The following is an 18,660-nucleotide window of genomic DNA, read 5'->3' as shown; positions in this document are numbered from 1 at the left end:
TGTCAAACAGGTATAGCTTTCTGGTCAGCCAGTAGTAATATATATCGTATGATAATCTTGCTTTAATTGCTGCTCCCCTCTCAGCCTCGGTTCAATGTTCCACTTCCGGGGCAACCATGGTTTGAAATCGACGAGATTGATTCAACAAAATTCAATAATATTCGACAGGATGACCATCATAATTAATAATCATATGATCGATTAATCCCAAGAATATAAAGATTATATAGGTGAGTAGACCGACAAACAAAGGACTTTATTTCCCAGCAATATCTCCATCATTTTTGTGTAAATCCAGTGAACCTGAACTTAGAAGTAGGTCAATAAAAGGTCACATAATGCAGGGATTTCAATATTGCAGTATTATTATGCTGCTTGCTCTGTAATGTAGTGATTAGGGTGTGTTAGGAGATTTATTTGTTTAGAGTGTAGAAATCATGTGATGCTTAGCAGTAAATTGTTTTGATATCCGCGTGAAACTTTGTTACATTTGCTTTGGCAAAACAAGACCAGTAGCACCAGCAGGTGGGTATCTTGTGTCTGCTATCACTGTATCAGTATCAAATTGTCAAACACTTCTGACCAGTCAGAGCTTGAGATGATGTCACATATGTTGATCCATATCATGAACTGTGAATAGCATTTCAAAATGAAAAGAAAACAAAAAGACAATAACATAAATGCTGCCATTCTTTGTTGTATATAATATCTGTTATACATTGCCATTAATCTCATTATTGTCATCCAAATGCTTGCTGTCAAAAAAACTAGATTTAAACATGCTTCTGCACACATGGGAAATGTACTAGAAATTGAATAAGGGCAGTTATATGTAATTATTAGCAGGTCTTTTATAAGCAATGGAAACTTGTCTGTACAAAAGTACTAGTACTAGTACTAAATAGGTATAAGGATTGGCCTGTTATTAGCATGAAATTTCATGTGTTAATACTACTATTACAATGTCTGATATTCACTCTAAGTGCCAACACACAGTCTGAGGTTCCTATAACTATAATATGATGACCAGCTTGTGAATCTATTACCAACTGCATGTCAATGGCTCTAAAATCTTCTGCTTGCCTGTTACTTCTATAGAATGCTGGAGGTTGTTTACTTCCCAGAAAGATACTCATGAACAATCATTATGTGTGATTCTGCATGATAGTTTGCAGACATGCTGAAAACTTTTCAGAATGGCCGGACATTTGGACCTGCAGTAATGAAAAATTTACCGGACTGAATGGTTGTTTGTCGGACCGAAAATCACCCTATTCGTTTGAGACAGATACTACCAGTAAGGTAGCTTACTTTGTTTGTGAATGTAATAGGTTTGAAATATAGGGAAAAACGCTTTGGGGTTTATATAATTTTATTAGTGAAGTATGTCGAAGGATGACTATAAATTCAAAATTGCTGTTCTTAAAACTCTTGTCTTTGGACCGACCAAGTCCAATTTTCTATTGGTCCAGACAAATTTTCCCGGTCATGACAGTTTCAGCATGTCTGAGTTTGCTTTCTGTTGGGGTCCAAATATAAGATCATTATTTGACCCACTTCATGGATTCGTTAGCGGTCTTTAATGACTGGTAGATGAGCAGATGAATCATACTTTGTTCAAAGCACTGACAATGGTAAGACCCATTGACTTTTCTTAAGTGTGTTGATTGAGGAGGTTAGAGGCAAGCAAAAGATTTGAGAGACCCCACATCATTGTGAAGGCATTAGCTAGCTTTTGAGTTATGTGTACCTCTATATTTCATATGTTTGCACAAATAGTGCATATCAGAGATTATAAATAGGAGTGCTAATGCATGAAACTTTGTGCTACCCTGTGAAGGGCATTTTCTGGATTAAAAAAAAATTACATCTCAATTTAAGTAGTGTTCTTAGAAGATAATTAAGACCTCGTAATGTTAAAGTGCTTCTAAAGACATTTAAAGCTAGCATGTATTTCTATTCCAAGTTTGTTTTGTAGTATACCTCTTTATTAATGTACTTTTTACTCGAAAGTTGGTTGTTTCTACTTGACATAAATATATTTATTTATGCGTGTAAACTTTAAACTGTGGTTTGAGTAATGTATGCATGCAGTCATAACATGGAGACTTTCTTACACATGGATAAAAGCTTTAAGGCTTTATTTTTTTAAGGTAGAAGGGTAAAATTTATGCTACCACCTCTTTAGATATAAATGGCCAATGAAAAAAACTGCATTCCCCCCTTTTTGCCAGTCATTTTGTTCAGTTTGAAAAGTGATATTTTTGTGTGGAAAATTCTTTCTGACAACAACATCATTAAGCACTGAGTTTTTTTAAACTAAATTTTCTTAGTTATATGATGCCCTGATGCTGATTGTGGAATGTAAACTGTTTAGTGGTGTGGTTGGGGCAGTTGTTATGATATGAAGTGTTAACCAGATTCTTTAAAATATTATTTTCTTGGATAAAGAAAAAAAGAGAGAGAAAGATACAGAAAAATATTTTAAAGTCATTTGCCTAGAGTATGTTATAGTCAGTAAGTGTGTTGTCACTGCTGTCAAAGCTTGTCTTTTTTCTTCTGTTTACAGCTTTTGTAAATACTGACTGTGTTGTTTTTAAATAGATGATGCTTAAGTCTGGGCAACTTTTTTCTTGATTTGTTTTTTTAAATTAAATATTTGTCTGTACAGGTCACTCAAGATAGGGGCACAAATATGGAAATGGTCACTGGCAATTACCTTGTCTTCTCTGCTATACTGACTTTGGGTATATTTTTTGAAATAACTGTAAAAAGATGTAAATATGTTTATGTTTAAAAGGCAGTTGTATATTGTAAACGTGGCAGCTTCAGTTCATCCTTAAAAATGAAAAGAATAAGAAATTATGTTGAATGACATGAATCACCATTGTGTTTTGTATGTTTGTTAGTTGAGAAGTATGTGTGTCATGGCATGGGAAAAAGAGGAGTTATTGTAGTCAAATTTTAAAAGTTGACTTTAATTTGCTATTTGCTAAATTAATATAATCGAAGGCTATGAAGGAGTATTAATTTAAAAAGAAGTCTTTGATAACTTTTGACATTGAACTTTTATAATATAATTTTTATAATATGGAAATAATCCGTCATGTATGGAAAAGAAAGATAGATATCAGGCCATGTGTAGTTGTATTTGTTGACAGCAGTCAAGTGGGGATTGCTCTTGTGTGCTCAACTGATGCATTGTTTCCGAAATGCAACAGTACTTCATAATTTTTACAGAATGTAAAGTGTAAAAACTTACATTCAAGTCTGATGATTTTCTCACAAAAGAAAAAAAAATTTGCGGGGTAAATGGTATTTTTCCTTGTCTAATGAATCGATGATCCTCTTTTCCAGACACTGACCTTAATTTTGTAAGAGTCCAGGAAATTTTTCCCCCGAGCTAAATGCCCCCCCCCTCTCCCAACCAAATAACCAACCTTTAATCTTCCTTTTCTGACACTTACCATAACAATTTTGGAAAAGACAAAAGGTTAAAAAAATTAGTGTTTTTGAAATGCTTATGGGGTATTGGGTATTCAAAGTGATTGTGATAGGGTAGATTGTATAATGAATAGTGTTTGTCAAATAAGAGTTACCCAGTTATCCTTACTTATACACCTTAAAAGTTTAACCCTTTAATGTTTAAGTCTTGAGTGTACCTGATGTTGATATTTCCATTGGATCTTATAGGAAAATGATTGTTGTTATGACTGGCCAGTCATTTTAAACTAAAATCAACCTTTATAAGTTTTCAAAGGTAGAATCCAAGTGCAGAGAGAGATAGATAAATGATTTGTGGGTACAAAAATTGTTTATTTTCATGGGAAAATCAATTTTGGCAGGTAAATCTCATGGAGTGTGCGTTTAAATATATTTCCAATGAAACATACTGACTTACAAAATCCAAATTATTATAGAAATAATATGCTCATAAGACATGTAGGGCTTACCCTGTTATACATGGATTCTTTTCATTTTCAGAAGCTCTTAAATGTAATTTTAAGGATCACAATTCATTACTTAAAAAAAAGCACTTGTTAACATTCCTTGACAATATTAGTAACTGCTGTTATAACAAAGAGTAGTGTTGTTTAAGTCACAAAAACCTCACAAAATTGTCTCTTTTCAAACAGAACTACCTTCATCCTGTTATATACTTTTATTTCATAACCTATACTTCAATAATTTAACCCTTTTCCTGATCAGTTGTAATTTTGATTAATACATATGATTATATTTTAGTAGTTAAATGATATTAGATCCTGATTGATTGGTTTACATAAAAACTGTCAAAGTAGATTACAAGTGAGGTAATTGTTATTTGTTCATTTTTATCTGTAATTTCAAATTGTAGTAGAATTTACCCTATTTTATTTATTGAAAGATTTATATAAGGACTGAATAAGGAATGAATGTCTAAAGATATCCCTATACTCATCAATAAGTAAGCAAAAGGATTGCAAACCCACATTGTCTAATCTGATCAGCATCAAATCTGGATTTGAGATTTGGATCAGTTGTAAACAAAATAGCAATCAGAAGTAGAAGAAGATTTTGAAAGCATTTGAAACTGTAGATGGCCATAACTGGGGGTTTCCCCTTTTCTACGAAAGCAGCAGTTGTGGTTTTTTTTTTTCACCCTCCCCCACACAGCCTCAGAACCTGCAATGAGGTCATGCTTACACTGCTCTGACGTATTTACTACCAGATACGTTTATTAAAAAGAATGTTGCTGTGGTCTGAGGACAGAATTCTCCATTGTGAAATGTTTTTGTGTATTTTAGGATTATTTTTTCTTTTTGAAGTGCTCGGGGTTGATGTAGAAGGTAGGCTATCCAATAAACTTTTTTTTGGTTATCATCTTATTATCTTTTTTTCTGTGTTTTTATTAAGAGAATATGAATTGTGCTCTTGAGAATTGTTTGGTGAATAAGCTCTGGTGTCATATTGTAACAGTGTGCATGTCATTAATTTGGATCTTTTTATGGAAGGCATCACGAGAAATTAAGAAAAAAAAACTCAAGTTGAGCATTTTGTTCTGTTATTTAGCTAAACTGATATTTTTATACTTTCATTTTTCACACTACTGATATTGCATTTACAAAAAATTGAGATGAGATTGTTGAAAGTTTTTCTGTTTTCTTGGCTTGTGAATTGATCCTAAATATTTTATCCTGCATTAACATGTTACAGACACATCTGGGCTAATTCTATTAAATATATAGAAAGCACTTGGCTTTAGAAATTAAACAATGCAAACATTGTCTAGTCAATTGCCGGAAACATTGCAGACAGACTGTGATAGTAAACTTGTGTAGGTTTAATCAAAGATAATTTCTCTGATAATTGGCAAGCTGGTCTTTCCAATATATAAAAAGATGCAAATTTTATGGATGGATTTTTAGTGTTTCATTTTCCATCTACATTGTCAGGACATGTTACCAACCTTCATCTGTCTCCATTGCCAGAGCTAAATCAGGAGATGTTTGCATTTCTTATTACTGCAAATGCTGTCAATGTAGCTATTTTGCTTATAACTGACATTGATAACTCATTCATTTAGGCCAAGTTCAAGAGAGGGCAAGATCTATTTATTCATCTTTTTTCATTTTTTTTTCAATAATTTTTGTCATGTGATTATTGTATCTCCAGGTGATAGACCCTGTTTGAGTTGCTAGGCTAAGTGTTAGGCTTCGTTCACATGCAATGTCTATTTTCTAAATTCTATTTTCTATTCGCGGTATGTCTTATGATCACGCTCTGTGCCCTTAATGTCCCGCGGCGTAATTACTGGCAGCGCGAGCCAGTTACTATAAGTTACTATAAGTAACTGGCTCGCGCTGCCAGTAATTACGCGGCGGGATATTCAGGGCACAGACCGTGATCATAAGATAGCGCGAATAGAAAATAGAATTTAGAAAATAGACATTGCATGTGAACGAAGCCTTCGTCTAAGATGAAAAATTGCAACTTGGCATGATTCAATTATTCCTATATATTTCCATTTTTGTAAATATATATTAATGATTGTTAACACTTTCTTTATCATCTCAGTTTGAGCTGAGACTTTTTTTTTTTTTTTTTTTGAGAGCTTTGAGAGCCAGAAACAGTTAATTTTTTTAAATGGGCATGCTGAAATTGTTATTTTTATTATTTTGATTTTTTTGCATATTGTTGAATGTTCAAAACATTACTGAGGTGAAAAGGTTATTATTCATTAAAATTGTATTTCTCTTACTGAAACCCAGATCAGTCTGACTGGTGATTTCACTTTAAATTTCAGGTGGTGTTACAGTTTAATTTTCATAGTAAACCTGAGGCTGACCTGCACAGGCTGTTGATATTATCCATAGAAATTGTTTAGTGCTTGGTTTGATAGACTTGAATTCACTCCTCCTATCAGAGTTTGTTTACCCAAGCTCAGTGTGGGACACAGATAACACAAAATCAATTTCAACTTGTCACATGTGCTATAGCCTGTAAACTAGCATTTTTATGATGCTTTTTATTTTATGTTGAAGTTGTAGAAGGATTGCCATAGTTTTAGTTCCAGAAACTTATTTGTAGACATTGGGAAGCTTGTTGTGACACTTGAAGCATGTTTTAGGAGCTAGTCAGCAGACATGCAAGTAAATTTAGTGATGTCTTTGGAATACAGTATTTTACTTGATATTTGTAAGTTTACGTTTAAGATATCTTATGTTTTTTTTTTTTGTTTTTTTTTCAGGTATGAACTTCTTAACTTTCTTTGTATGCTTCTTGGGGTATATTGATCAGTAAGCTGTTTTTGTACCCATTTTACCTGGCCTAAGGATTAAGTATGCAGTGTGCATAAATTAAAGTAGTTCTGTTAATTAACCTGTATCATCAGAGCATACATATCTTTGCTTGTTCTATATTTGTTCTTGCCTGTCAACATAATTGTGTATACATGTCAAAGTAGGTAGTGGCAAACTGTAGCTGTTTTACAGTCCTGATATGCCACCATTTGAGGTATCAAAACATATTTGATTATAGATATCAAAGAATGGCTGTCGAAAAGGAAAGGGTGTGTATGGTAATGTCAGAAACATTAATGGAGCAGGTCTTTTGGTCAGCATTGAAGTTAGTGAATACTTTTATATAAGCTTAGGGTTTGTATTCTTTGTTTTAGAAATTTGTAAGGAAAAGAATTTACAGTTGTTTTGAAACTAGTGTAATTTAGTTCTTGTAATATTTGCTTGCACACAGCACTTAACAGGAAAAAGAAAAATTCTTGCTTCATAGGAGAAAAGGAACGGGTGCTGCTTTGTCGCTGTCGTGTGCTCATAAGTCATGTATGTACATGTGAAATGTGGGGGGACTTTATTAAGATGATAATGCTGTTGCTATTGGACAAGTGGAGAGATTTAAAAACTGTTTATTCAACAAGATTATGTTAGTTAATACATTAAAAATCTATGCAACAACATGCTTATAATTTTTTAATGACACCTTTTTCAGATGGTCATTTAACAGTTGTTATCTCTGGAGCTCCACATATCCATAACTCACTCCCATGATTGAAACAACAGCTGCAGCACGTCTTTTCAAAGCAGAATGAAACCATTCAGTGAACAACTTTGTAGAAATAGATTTAGCAACCTTACTGTCTCATTGTGATTGGCTGGACCCATCCAAGATGGCGGTTATTTTGCGGACCATTACCCTTGGTTGTGGCTCAAGTCGTGACAGCGATACTCCAAGGTTTCCAAAGTAAGTTTATGTGAGGATGCAATTTAATAATAAATGTAATGTGAGCTCGCTTGCAAAAAATGTGGTCTCTTTATTTTGAAAGATGCTCTATTTTTTTCAGAAAAAAAAAAACTATAAGAAGATGGGGATTGTACACAGTAGTGGTAGCATAATTATTTTGGACAGCCAAAAATATTTATTATGAGACCTTATCACGTTAGGGAATATTCAGGGTCTAGTTGATTTGTGATTGATTGATTGATTTATAAGATCTTTTGGCTGCTTTTTAATTTCATCATCACTGTTATTTCCTAGGGTCAAATTTGGGGTTCCATTGGACCAAGCATTTAAAAATGGAATTGTCACAGAGCCCTTGGAGGTAGGTGTTTTTAAATTTTACAACCTTTTCATGTGCATAAAAACAGGAGATATCTAGCAAATATTATTTTATCTACAAATCTTTTGGATTTGTATCCTGAGATTCAGATTATTGCAGACAATCAAGGGGGCCAGTCTACTTTGAGCCTCTGACTTCCACTAGGGTTTTAGACTGTTCATCATCCAAAGCAACAAGACTGATTATGTTCAGCAGTTCAAAGTGTAATATCTGTTGGCAGATTTTAAATGCTCTATGGCAACATATTATCTATATGGATGATAGAAGCCTCTTCTCCATATAATCAATTGAATGGCAATTTGTGATTGGTATGGTACCTTAAAAGAATAACAGAACAACACTAATTGATAAGAAAGGCTGGGGTAGCGCTAACACTCGCCAATTTAGCCAAATGCTAAAACTGGCCTTAATTGGCTAAGAAAATGGGCTTGATTTGACTAGTTTTAGTCAAATTATAACCATTTTGATAACAAATTGACAAAAAAGTGGTGATTCGGCTAAGTGAAAAAAATTGCTAGCGCTACCCCAGAAAGGGCTTGTGACTTTAAAGCTTAGAAAAAATATTTGTCATTTAGATTGATCTTATTAACACATTATATGTAATTGCCTGTCATTTGGCAAATTTTATAATTGTTTTTGATTGTTGATTTTATAACCAGAAATAGTCTTTCTTATAACCATAATTCTTTTTAATACATCTTCTAACTTTCAACTTTTATTTATCTTTCAGGAAATCATAGTAGTATTGGCACGAGAAGGTGTGGCATCAACAAACATCTTCCGCAAGCCAGGCAATCCCACAGATCTCAAACGTATTGTGAAACGATTAGCAGAAGGAAAACAAATCATTACATCAAATTATAATTTTTATACATTATCTTCTGTATTGAAGGTAAGGTGCTGCTTAGATAATTGGGAAAAAGCAATATTAAGCATTTGGAAAATGTTATCCTTTTTTTGTTATTTTGTGTTTTTAGCATTTTACAGCTGTTTTAGTGATATGAGGAATGACATATTGAAAAAAAACATTGTGAAATTGTTTTAGGGTCACTTTTTCCGAAATCAAAATTAGGACTTCTGCAGAGAATCGTCCATGTTGCAGAGCTAGATAGGATTTAAGACTCACACATTATTAAGAAGATTTAGTTTTTGTAAAAAAAATTGACTTCCTATTAAGTTGTGATGCAAAAGTTTCTTGGTGCATCCTGCTGAGATGGAAGCTTGCCCAGGGCAATCCTCAATAAACGATTGTTCTGTTAAATAGAAACTGTGTAAGATGAATTTAATTGAGGCTCTTGTGCATATTTACTATGATTGATGGAATATGTGAGATGAATTGAGCCAAATGTGTTCAGATGTTTCAAGTAGTAACAATTTTTGGAGAGATTGAAGACTAAATGTAGCGATTCTACAAATTGTTAATAAGGTACTCCCATCACTTGCAGGTGTTATTCAAGTTCTGTTGTCAATAACACTCCCTGCCACACACACACACACACACACACACACACACACACACACACACACACACACTACAGCACATGGAATGCTTTGATAGTTTCTTGGTCTTTTCAGCTGCTGCCTTATTAGATAACTAGTATTATTGAAACTCTACAGTAAGACACATACTGGTTTGGCATAGGGATATGTCATCTATTAAGAAATGTAATAAGAATGAGTTTAAAGGTATAAAACCAGGCATTGCAGCAAAGAATAATTGCAACATGGCACATAGTTGAAGCATGTCGTTTTTCAAGAGGAAATTGATGCTCATGTAATGTTGAAAATGGAAAATGTCAAGCCACTTTAAGTTTTTCACATATAAAAATTGTTTCCAGTGAACAAAGTTTTCATCAAGCAGTCATTTTATCAGTATTTTGTGAAACAGTTAAAATATATTCAATGTAATGTTTTCATCTTTGCAGAAATTTTTGCTCAAGATTCCTGGAGGAGTATTTGGTGAAGAGGGAGAGGGACTTTTACTACAGGCAATGGAAATACCTGATACAATGGAAAGATATGAAAAGATTCATAAGTAAGCATCTGATATGTTGCTCTCTAATCTGTAATTTGACAATATTTTTGTTTGGGTGTGACATCTAACTAATACATTAGGCAAAAATGTTTTTTAAAAATGCTAACACTTTCTGAGCTAAAATTTACATTTGATTATCTGAATAGAATTTTTAATAGATTCATTGTCTTAACTTTATTATTCAGTGAAGAGTGCAAATTGTTTTCAGTTGCCAATGGTTCAAGTGACTCACTTAATCATTTTCAGATTCTTAGATAAGAAAAAAAATAGAGATTAGATTTGTGCTTATGACTTTGATGTTTATAATTTGAATAAGTTGGAGGACTGCATACTGTGATGGTGTGCAAGGATCACTGTGGGTGATAGTGACCACTTACTCCATGCCTAGAACACTTTTCAGTAAACCTTTGTGTAGTTTTTTACCCACTTAACTCTACTACCACCATCCCATCCTTGTTGTTTGTGCTTAAAATGACTTGAATATCAGCATGACAATCACCATTTTCCTTGTGACCTTGTAACACACCTTGCACACCAGATGTAAAGAGAATCTGATTTGGAGTCCACCATCTTAACCTGATACTAACTGACATGCATTTATCATATCATATTCTACACACATAAGCATATGTAAAAATAATTTCTGCATCCTTTATAACATAAAATAAGGTGTTAACCTTTATCATTTCAGATACTTCATGTCCCTAAGCAAAAGCTCACAGCGCTTTCTAGCATTATTATTTGGGACATGGTTCCGTGTAGTGCATCATTCAGAAATCACTGCCATGTCTGGTGAGGCCTTAGCTCGCAGTGTAACAGGAAGTATGTTTCACACTTGCTCAGATGATCCAACAAAGGTCGCAAAGGCATCCAAAGTAATGCAGTTCTTGATTGAGAACTTTGCAGTCTCAAATATGTTTGGTGTCGAGAATATTCAGTATTTTGTAGAGCGGACCAACTCAGGGATTCATGTGACTCATAAGTTTAAGTATGAATACAAATATCCATCTGAAGAATTAGTGCCAAGTAAGTGAGATCTTCTCAACGAAGTGAAACTATATTTTCTATCTTATTCAAAAGTCTGTAGGGTTTTCTTAGAGTGCATTTTATTTGATATGCACATATGCAGGTTTCCTCAAATATATGATTTGTGAAAAATATGTGATTAACACAGCCATACCTACACACACTGGACAATAGAAATGTCACCCCCTAAATCAGAGTAATCAAAGTAGGCAGATCTTGGGTAGTTATAATGCCTGGTCTACTTATAGTGTGACTAATGAGTGTAAAACCGCTGTACCATGGAATTGTATTGTTGGTCTTGTACATGTACAGTAAATGTTATTCCTGTCTTCCTCCAATATGGCAAAATACAGGCAATTATCTAATGATTATAGACGTCAAGTTATTAACCTGAAGAGGCGGAATATAAGCAATGTCAGAATATCAATACAGTTGAATTGTTCAGTCAGAACCGTGTAGAGGGTCTGGTCTCGGTATAAAAACACTGGATCAAGAGACAAATTGCCTCTGATGGGTCGTCCAAGAAAAACTACTGACCGTGAAGACTGACGACTGATTTTGATGTCCAGATTGTCAAAGTTCGACATTGCTTGTCAGTTGACAACACAGTGGGTGTCGGTTACATGCTCAGAGAGTGAACAGCAGGTTAGCAAGACTGAAACCTCTTATATCGTTACAAAACAGGCAACATAGAGTGAACTAAGGCCAACAGGATCTGGAACCGGACAGTCCATGACAATTGGTCCTAAATAGTTTTTCTGATGAATGTCGCTTTGGTCTGACCTCTGATGACAGACAGGCCCGATGCTGGCAAACTGCTGGTAAAGCATTTGAACCACATGCACTGAGTTTTCGAACCCGGAGCAGCATATCTATCATGGTGTGGGGCTGCATCAGCATCCATGGCGTGGGTGAATTGGTAGTGGTTGATGGAAACATGAATAACCAGAAATATATCGATGTTTTGGAGTCAGGCTTGCTATGTTTGGTGACAGGAATTCTTCATTTGTTCACCAGGATGACAATGCTCCTTGTCACAGACACAGAGCAGTTGATGATTGGTTTGACCAACAGGACATTCGCAGGGTGGTGTGGCCTGCCCTGAGTCCAGATGCAAAAATAATAGAAAATTTGTGGAATGATATGTCACAACTTTTGACAAATGCCCGTCCAACCAGCAGACAAACTCTGTTAGATTCAGTGTTTCATGCTTGGGCCAGCATAAGCTCTGAACGCATCAGACAATAATGTGAATCCTTGCCTCGCAGACTGGCAGCTATTATTAGGTCATGTGGCTATGCCACTAAGTACTAATTTTGGACTTGAAACTGCATTGGTAGAATGTATGTTTTGTTCTCATTTTGTGTTTTTTTTTTTTGTGAAATTTGATGTTAATAAAATGATACCAGGAGCATATCATTCCACAGTCATTTATCTCCCCCAAAGTAATGCTTCAGTAGGGGTGACACTTCTATTGTCTAGTGTGTGTACATGTGAAATCTCATGTTGATTTTTAGTCATATCACCAGATATGTACCTTTACAGACTTTTAGATAGAGCTAAAGCATGATTAATTAACTATGAGCTTTTTCAACATTCTACACAGTAAATATTCCAGCTGCTTACTACTAATACGACATATATATTTTCTTATATTTATTGTATTTTATCTAAAGAGTTGTACCTGAAACTTATCAGTGCACATTCTTTCTGTTTCTTTAAACTTTGGATGTTTCAAAATTTAATCTGATGATGCATGGATTTCATTTGCACTTAGCTATCTACCTTTTTAATATCGATTTAAAGGGATAATAACTCTGAGATCTATATTTCACAATAAAAACATTGTAGACAACTCATAGAAATATAATATATTCTGTTTTACCACAAAAACGGCAGTTATAGCTGTTATTCTGATATCTGTGCTTGTTATTGGACCACATGACCTCCAAAGATGGCTATACTCTGTAATAATCTCTTGAGAGATTATAACAAAAAAAAAAAAAAAACTAAATTTTTAGAAAAAAAAAAAAAACGGGGACTAATATTGAATTTAGAAATGGATTCATTAACCATTGGTAAGTATTGGAAAATTGTTTACTACAGGAAAATTCATTTTTTGGCCAAAACAAACAGTTATTATCCCTTTAAGTCTAAAAACAGCATAAAGATCAAATACAAAGCAAAAATATACTTTAAACAATTAATCCTAAACAGGCTGCATCTGAAATTTAATCAGTTGAGCAACTTTTAAATCATACACTTCTTTGACTGTTTTGTTCATTTTTGTGTTTTGTTTTATATAGCTATAATCTAATCAGTAGTAACCACAGTTATTTTTACTAAAGAATAGTAATGTTTGATACTAACATTCAACTGGTATTTCCAATAGAGCATGAAAGGTTTTCAATACACCTATGACATTACTGTCATAAATGGTAAGCATATTGAATTCTGAGTATGTTTCACTTGCCAGTAAACCAAAATGATCAAAGAACTTGCATATGTATATTTTAGGTATCATTAGCAGTAAACAAAAAATAATTAGACATCATGAAATGAAATCGACTTCAAAAGAATTTAGCAGCTTTCAGTAGAATAGATACTTTGACCAATCTGGATAAAACAAAATCCTCTCATTCTTCACTCTGAGTGTCTGTCCAATACAGTACACTAGATAGCTTCTGTGCAGGCACTTTTTACTTTGTCCTCTCTACCTCCAGCTTGGAATGAAGGTTTTTTAAAATTTATTTATTTATTTATTTATTTTTTTTTTTTTTGGGGGGGGGGGGGGGGTTAAAATTGGTAACCACCTTAAACAAGAAACATTTGTGGGGTTTGAGAACAGAGCTCTCAGAACCATTTTGTGTCACATCAGAGCAACTTGATATAACATCTTGAAGGAAATTTTTTGCATCCACCAGTTCTCAACCAATAAGAGTGCAGAATTAGAGGACCAAACATTATTCTGGCTGATACTGTGGCAAGCATGTTTATGATGTGAATTTATTGCACTTTGTAATTTCTCCCTTGCATGATAATGAACCTTTTTCTTGCATGCTTGCATTACCAGGAGAAAAATCCTTGAAGTTATTTTCGCTAGTCCTCCAGACTGAAGCCAAGAAACGGGGCTTCCATGTTGATATGGATGGTAAGAATATATAATACTAAAAACAGATTGGTTGTGTCATAAACATAATGCATTGGTGTTTGTGTAACTTGCAAGATGTTGGTAAATAGTAGATAATGCGTAAATAAGTAGGATGGGTGCAGTATCCTAAAGTCATGATAAAAGACAGATTTGTAGTATGTTTTTTGTCAGCTGGAGTAGTTACATTATATGCCTGTTGATGTCTATTGTGCCATCCACATTCTGACTGTCATAGATCTTTATAATGATATTATATCCCCTTAGCAGCACTGAGTGCATTGTGACATAATAAACTTGTTCCTCTTTGGCTAATGCATGTGGATAGAATAAGACGTAGTTTTGCCATCTTTGAATTATGTATCTTAACAGTGTCAGATGTGCAGCACTCTTCCTTACAACCATCTTCTGCACTTTTTTCTTGCTTTTGCAACAATTTTGCAATCAGTTTGTGAACATTTTTTGATTCAAAATAATCAATTAATATAAGCATTATCAATAATTTTTTATGAATTAATTAACTCATGTTATTCGATTAAGTGGACTTTTATTACTGTTAATACATGATTGAAGAATTTTTATAATTGTCTAATCTACCTGTATATAAAAAAAGTTAGACTTTTTTACCAAAACATTTTCAGCAGTGACGTCAGAGCAGTTTGCGATGACAGCAAGCGAGCTCAAGCAAAGAAGGCAGCAGACATCATTATCCTCACCCCAACAACCACAGCAGCACAAAGAGACGCTCTCTGGTAGTAACATGGGAAAAGGTGACTGTGAAAATTGCCCTCCCACAGGACAAGGCGGGTTGGCCAATAAACAGGTAGAGGCCGTAGAGATCCATACGGCACCTCCTTTAAGACGCCCTGTGTCCCAGCAGGTGGCGCCCTCTCACAGAGACCGTGCTTCTACTGCCCCTTACTTCCTGTCTCCTGTCCAGCAGAAGTACTTGCACAATGCAACCTCCCTATCTGCACCTGATGTTAACAAGGTTGGTTCAGGGGCTACTGCTTTGCACACCAGGTTTTCTTGACTGTGTTTTTGGAAAAAAATGGTCATAATTGTGTATAGATGCTGTAGCTGTAGAATAGTTTGAATATGTTCATAACTATTTTTTGAATACATATTTTTCAAAAATACAGTCCATGTGCAGAGAACTATAATAATGTGAGTAAAATGTATTTGTTGCTCCTAATCTTTAACCTCTGCCATTGAACTTGATATGAAAAAAGAATCTGAATGATTTATTATTACATTGCTAATGAATAATTTTTTATTGTTAAAGGTTGGGGAACTAAACTATACTAGAAAATTTATATGCTTCTAGCTTAGCCTGATTTTTCCAATCCTAGTTACTGCTTAAGCTGCTTGAAATGGTTTAAGCTTATGCTTAGTCGCTCAGTATCTTTGTAATTAATATTCAAACAATATTGAGATATACCAGGGGATATTTTAAATTTCTGTATGGTATATAAGTGTAAAGGCTTTGGATTTTGAAATAACTTTGAATACACTGTTAAATCTTTGTGTATCAGTTTGTCTTTGTGTTAATCACAGAAAAAAGACAGTAGTTTCAGCCCAATGTAACATGAAACTAACTCAAAATTATTCATTTCCTGTTGCAGAGGTTCCGCCGGAAGCCAGATGAATCAAAAATGCGTAAAACTTTTCAGACCAAAAGTTTGAGTCGATTTGACATAATCAAAAAGAAACAAATCCAGAGAATGCGCCAGCGCTCGAACTGGTTTCTTGGACCCTTTAACAGCATTAATTTGAGCATGGATGGTAGTGACTTTGGGGACAGAAGTCGGGACACATCTGTTAGCAGAGGGTTTTCAGAGACTGGTACATCAGATGCTGGTATATCAGACGTAGACAGTGTTTTTACAGAACATGATCAGTCATTGGCAGAAGAGGAGGAACAGGATACATTTGTTGATGAATCTGGTGAAAACCAGCATGTCTTTTTAAGTTTACCAGTGGAAGCCTCTTCCAGTGATTGTCCTCTAGAACAGACAGACATTGCACAGATCTCTAACGGAGTTCCGGATTTGAGTGAGGTCGATTTCACGCAAGTTGAAGAGAGGTACTTTGTTACACAAACATGGTTTGAGCCCAAAAAGGGGGGCAGCTGATCTTTTGATCTTTCTTTGGATCAAATGTGCTGGTGTTTTATTGAATATTAACCACAGATAAATAACAAGATATGTACTTTTGAACTATCTCTTTTAAATATTTGTGGAACAATCAAACCCTTGGTCTTTCATTATTTTTTTGCCAGAAAGGTCAAATAGGTTGTCTTTCATAATATAAAAGCTATATATAAATGGTACTTTGTTGTTTTGCTTGCCCTAAGAATTTGCTGACTAAAATGATTAAGGTTGTTTTTAAGCCAGATAGTTTATGAGCTGGTTCTCATTAGACTGATATAACAGTAACAATTACATGATGCTGAATGGTAAACATAAAATGTTGAGCAGTGGAATATCATCTAAAAGAAAGCAGATGGGGATGTTGTTGAGGGGTAATTAAATTTTAAACCATGAAATAAATATGATTCAGTATTACAATTAACTTACAGATGATACTGTTTATTAGTTGTTGCACACTGTTGCAGCATGACAGAGCAGACATGTTTTCCCTGAACCTTTCTAGTAACATATTATAAAGGTGCATTTTTTGAATTGGTGTTTTAGAGTAAATTTTATTGACTATCTTTACAATTTTCCTCTATGGAAATCATAGCGACCGTGAAAAAAAAACTTTGGGAAACCAAATATTGTCAGATTATGCTAATTTTATAATAGAAATATAACAGAACTCTGAAGGAAATATGACACACTATGAGACAAGTCGAGTGGGACACTAAATCACTATAACTTTATAGTTGGACAGATTTTAAGAGCTGTCATTTTCACAAGAAGTTGAGCTTATTTTGCTATGTTTAGTTATTTATGTTTGTCAACTGTCTGTGCTGACATGACTTTAAATATTGTAAATTATTTTAACAATTCCATGGGGTTTTACTCAGTGAGTGTACTGTGTTATCAATTTAAGAGCCTGTTTATTTAATGTTGACCATGCAGTTCACATCAACATACAGTTTTTTATAATTGTACAATGTGTTGTGTGGAGATTTGGTAGAGCAGTTACAAGTAAAACATCTCATGATCGGCTTATGCTGTTACTCTGATGCATTCCAGTACTTAAATTATAAGAAAACAAGTTATTTATCTAAGTAGAAGTTGTAAGGAAGTATATTTTGTTTTAATCCTAATTATTGTAGTAATTGATATTTTACATAGAAGATGATTTAGATATTTTAGTTTATTTTCAAAGAAACATGTTGAAAAGAGTATTAACACTTTTTCAACCAAAGTGTGGAAGGCCGTGGATAATTTTGTCCATTTGCTTCCAATGTGTATTCCATTGGTGTGCTAAATTGAAGTTATTTGTGTCACTGATACTTCTGTTTTACATTAAGATGCCTTTGAGGTGCTCTAAGGAGAAAGAGGGGCATCATGAATTAGATTTTTGATATGTACAAGTTTTCTGAGAAGCAGAGACTATTTAAGTATCCTAGATATGATATAACAGTGAAACAAGGTAGCAAAGCAGTTAAACTGTGGCTTTTAAGTAAACAGCAAGACAGACTGTAAAGTAAATGCTATAGGCAGTATGACTGTGACATTTAAATGGCTGGTTGTAGTCAGCCATTGCCTTCCTTTTCAGCAGGGATTAAATTTTTATCTTATTCAATATTAATCTGTTTTCAAATTTGATGTTTTTGCACATTCAAAGTGATTTTAAAGCAGTTCCACAGCAATTTCACTGATACACAGTGGGCACTTATTTCTATCAATTTTAAAGTGATCTATTTATCAAATCATTCATTTAGTACTCCCATTTGGGGTTTGTATATTTGGGTGCTGTTGTACAGGAATTTGTCATTGTAACATTGATTTTTAAGTATTGGTGTATATACTTGTGTAAATATGCATATGTTTCTGTGTGATATGGTAGCTTTGTTTTATTTTGAATATTTTACTGGTTGTGCAGCCTGTTTTTTCTAATGGAACCCGAGCACTGTTTAAACATAATTGAACTGCAAGATAGCTTTTTTTTAAAATGGTATTTGAATTGATATACATGTGGCATTATTGCAATATGTTTGTGATCTCGTCATGTTCTGCTAATTCTACTGATGTGTTTTAAATTATCTTGTGCATTGCAAATATATTGAACATATAAAACATGGCCCTCATACATTTTGATTTTTAAAAATGATTTTTGTTGCTGAAGCTTTCAATAAAGAAATCTGTTAAATAAAACATTGTC

General features: G+C 34.0%; 1 protein-coding gene across 6 annotated transcripts; it reads left to right on the top strand.

The window, feature by feature from the left end:
- Nucleotides 1–59: 59 nt before the first annotated feature.
- LOC106155059 (uncharacterized) lies at nt 60–18,653 on the top strand. Of its 6 annotated transcripts, none has more exons than XM_086998204.1 (9): nt 60–230; nt 7,486–7,737; nt 8,032–8,095; nt 8,844–9,005; nt 10,039–10,148; nt 10,840–11,174; nt 14,248–14,325; nt 14,964–15,145; nt 15,948–18,653. In XM_086998204.1, the coding sequence occupies exons 2-9, from the start codon at nt 7,664–7,666 to the stop codon at nt 16,455–16,457; spliced, it is 1,515 nt and encodes a 504-aa protein (XP_086854330.1). In that variant the 5' UTR covers nt 60–230; nt 7,486–7,663; the 3' UTR covers nt 16,458–18,653. The 6 variants fall into 6 exon arrangements, with proteins under 6 accessions (XP_086854330.1, XP_013385128.2, XP_013385132.2 ...); XM_013529674.2 differs by having other exon boundaries at nt 14,964–15,313; XM_013529678.2 differs by lacking the exon at nt 60–230 and adding an exon at nt 341–525 and having other exon boundaries at nt 14,964–15,313.
- Nucleotides 18,654–18,660: the final 7 nt, after the last annotated feature.

This window comes from Lingula anatina, chromosome 1 (assembly GCF_051362555.1).
Source record: "Lingula anatina isolate TDL-2025a chromosome 1, LinAna3.0, whole genome shotgun sequence".
In the NCBI taxonomy this organism is placed as follows: Eukaryota; Metazoa; Brachiopoda; class Lingulata; order Lingulida; family Lingulidae; genus Lingula; species Lingula anatina.
Note: the sequence above shows the minus strand (reverse complement) of the source record. Positions and strands in the feature narration are given on the sequence as shown.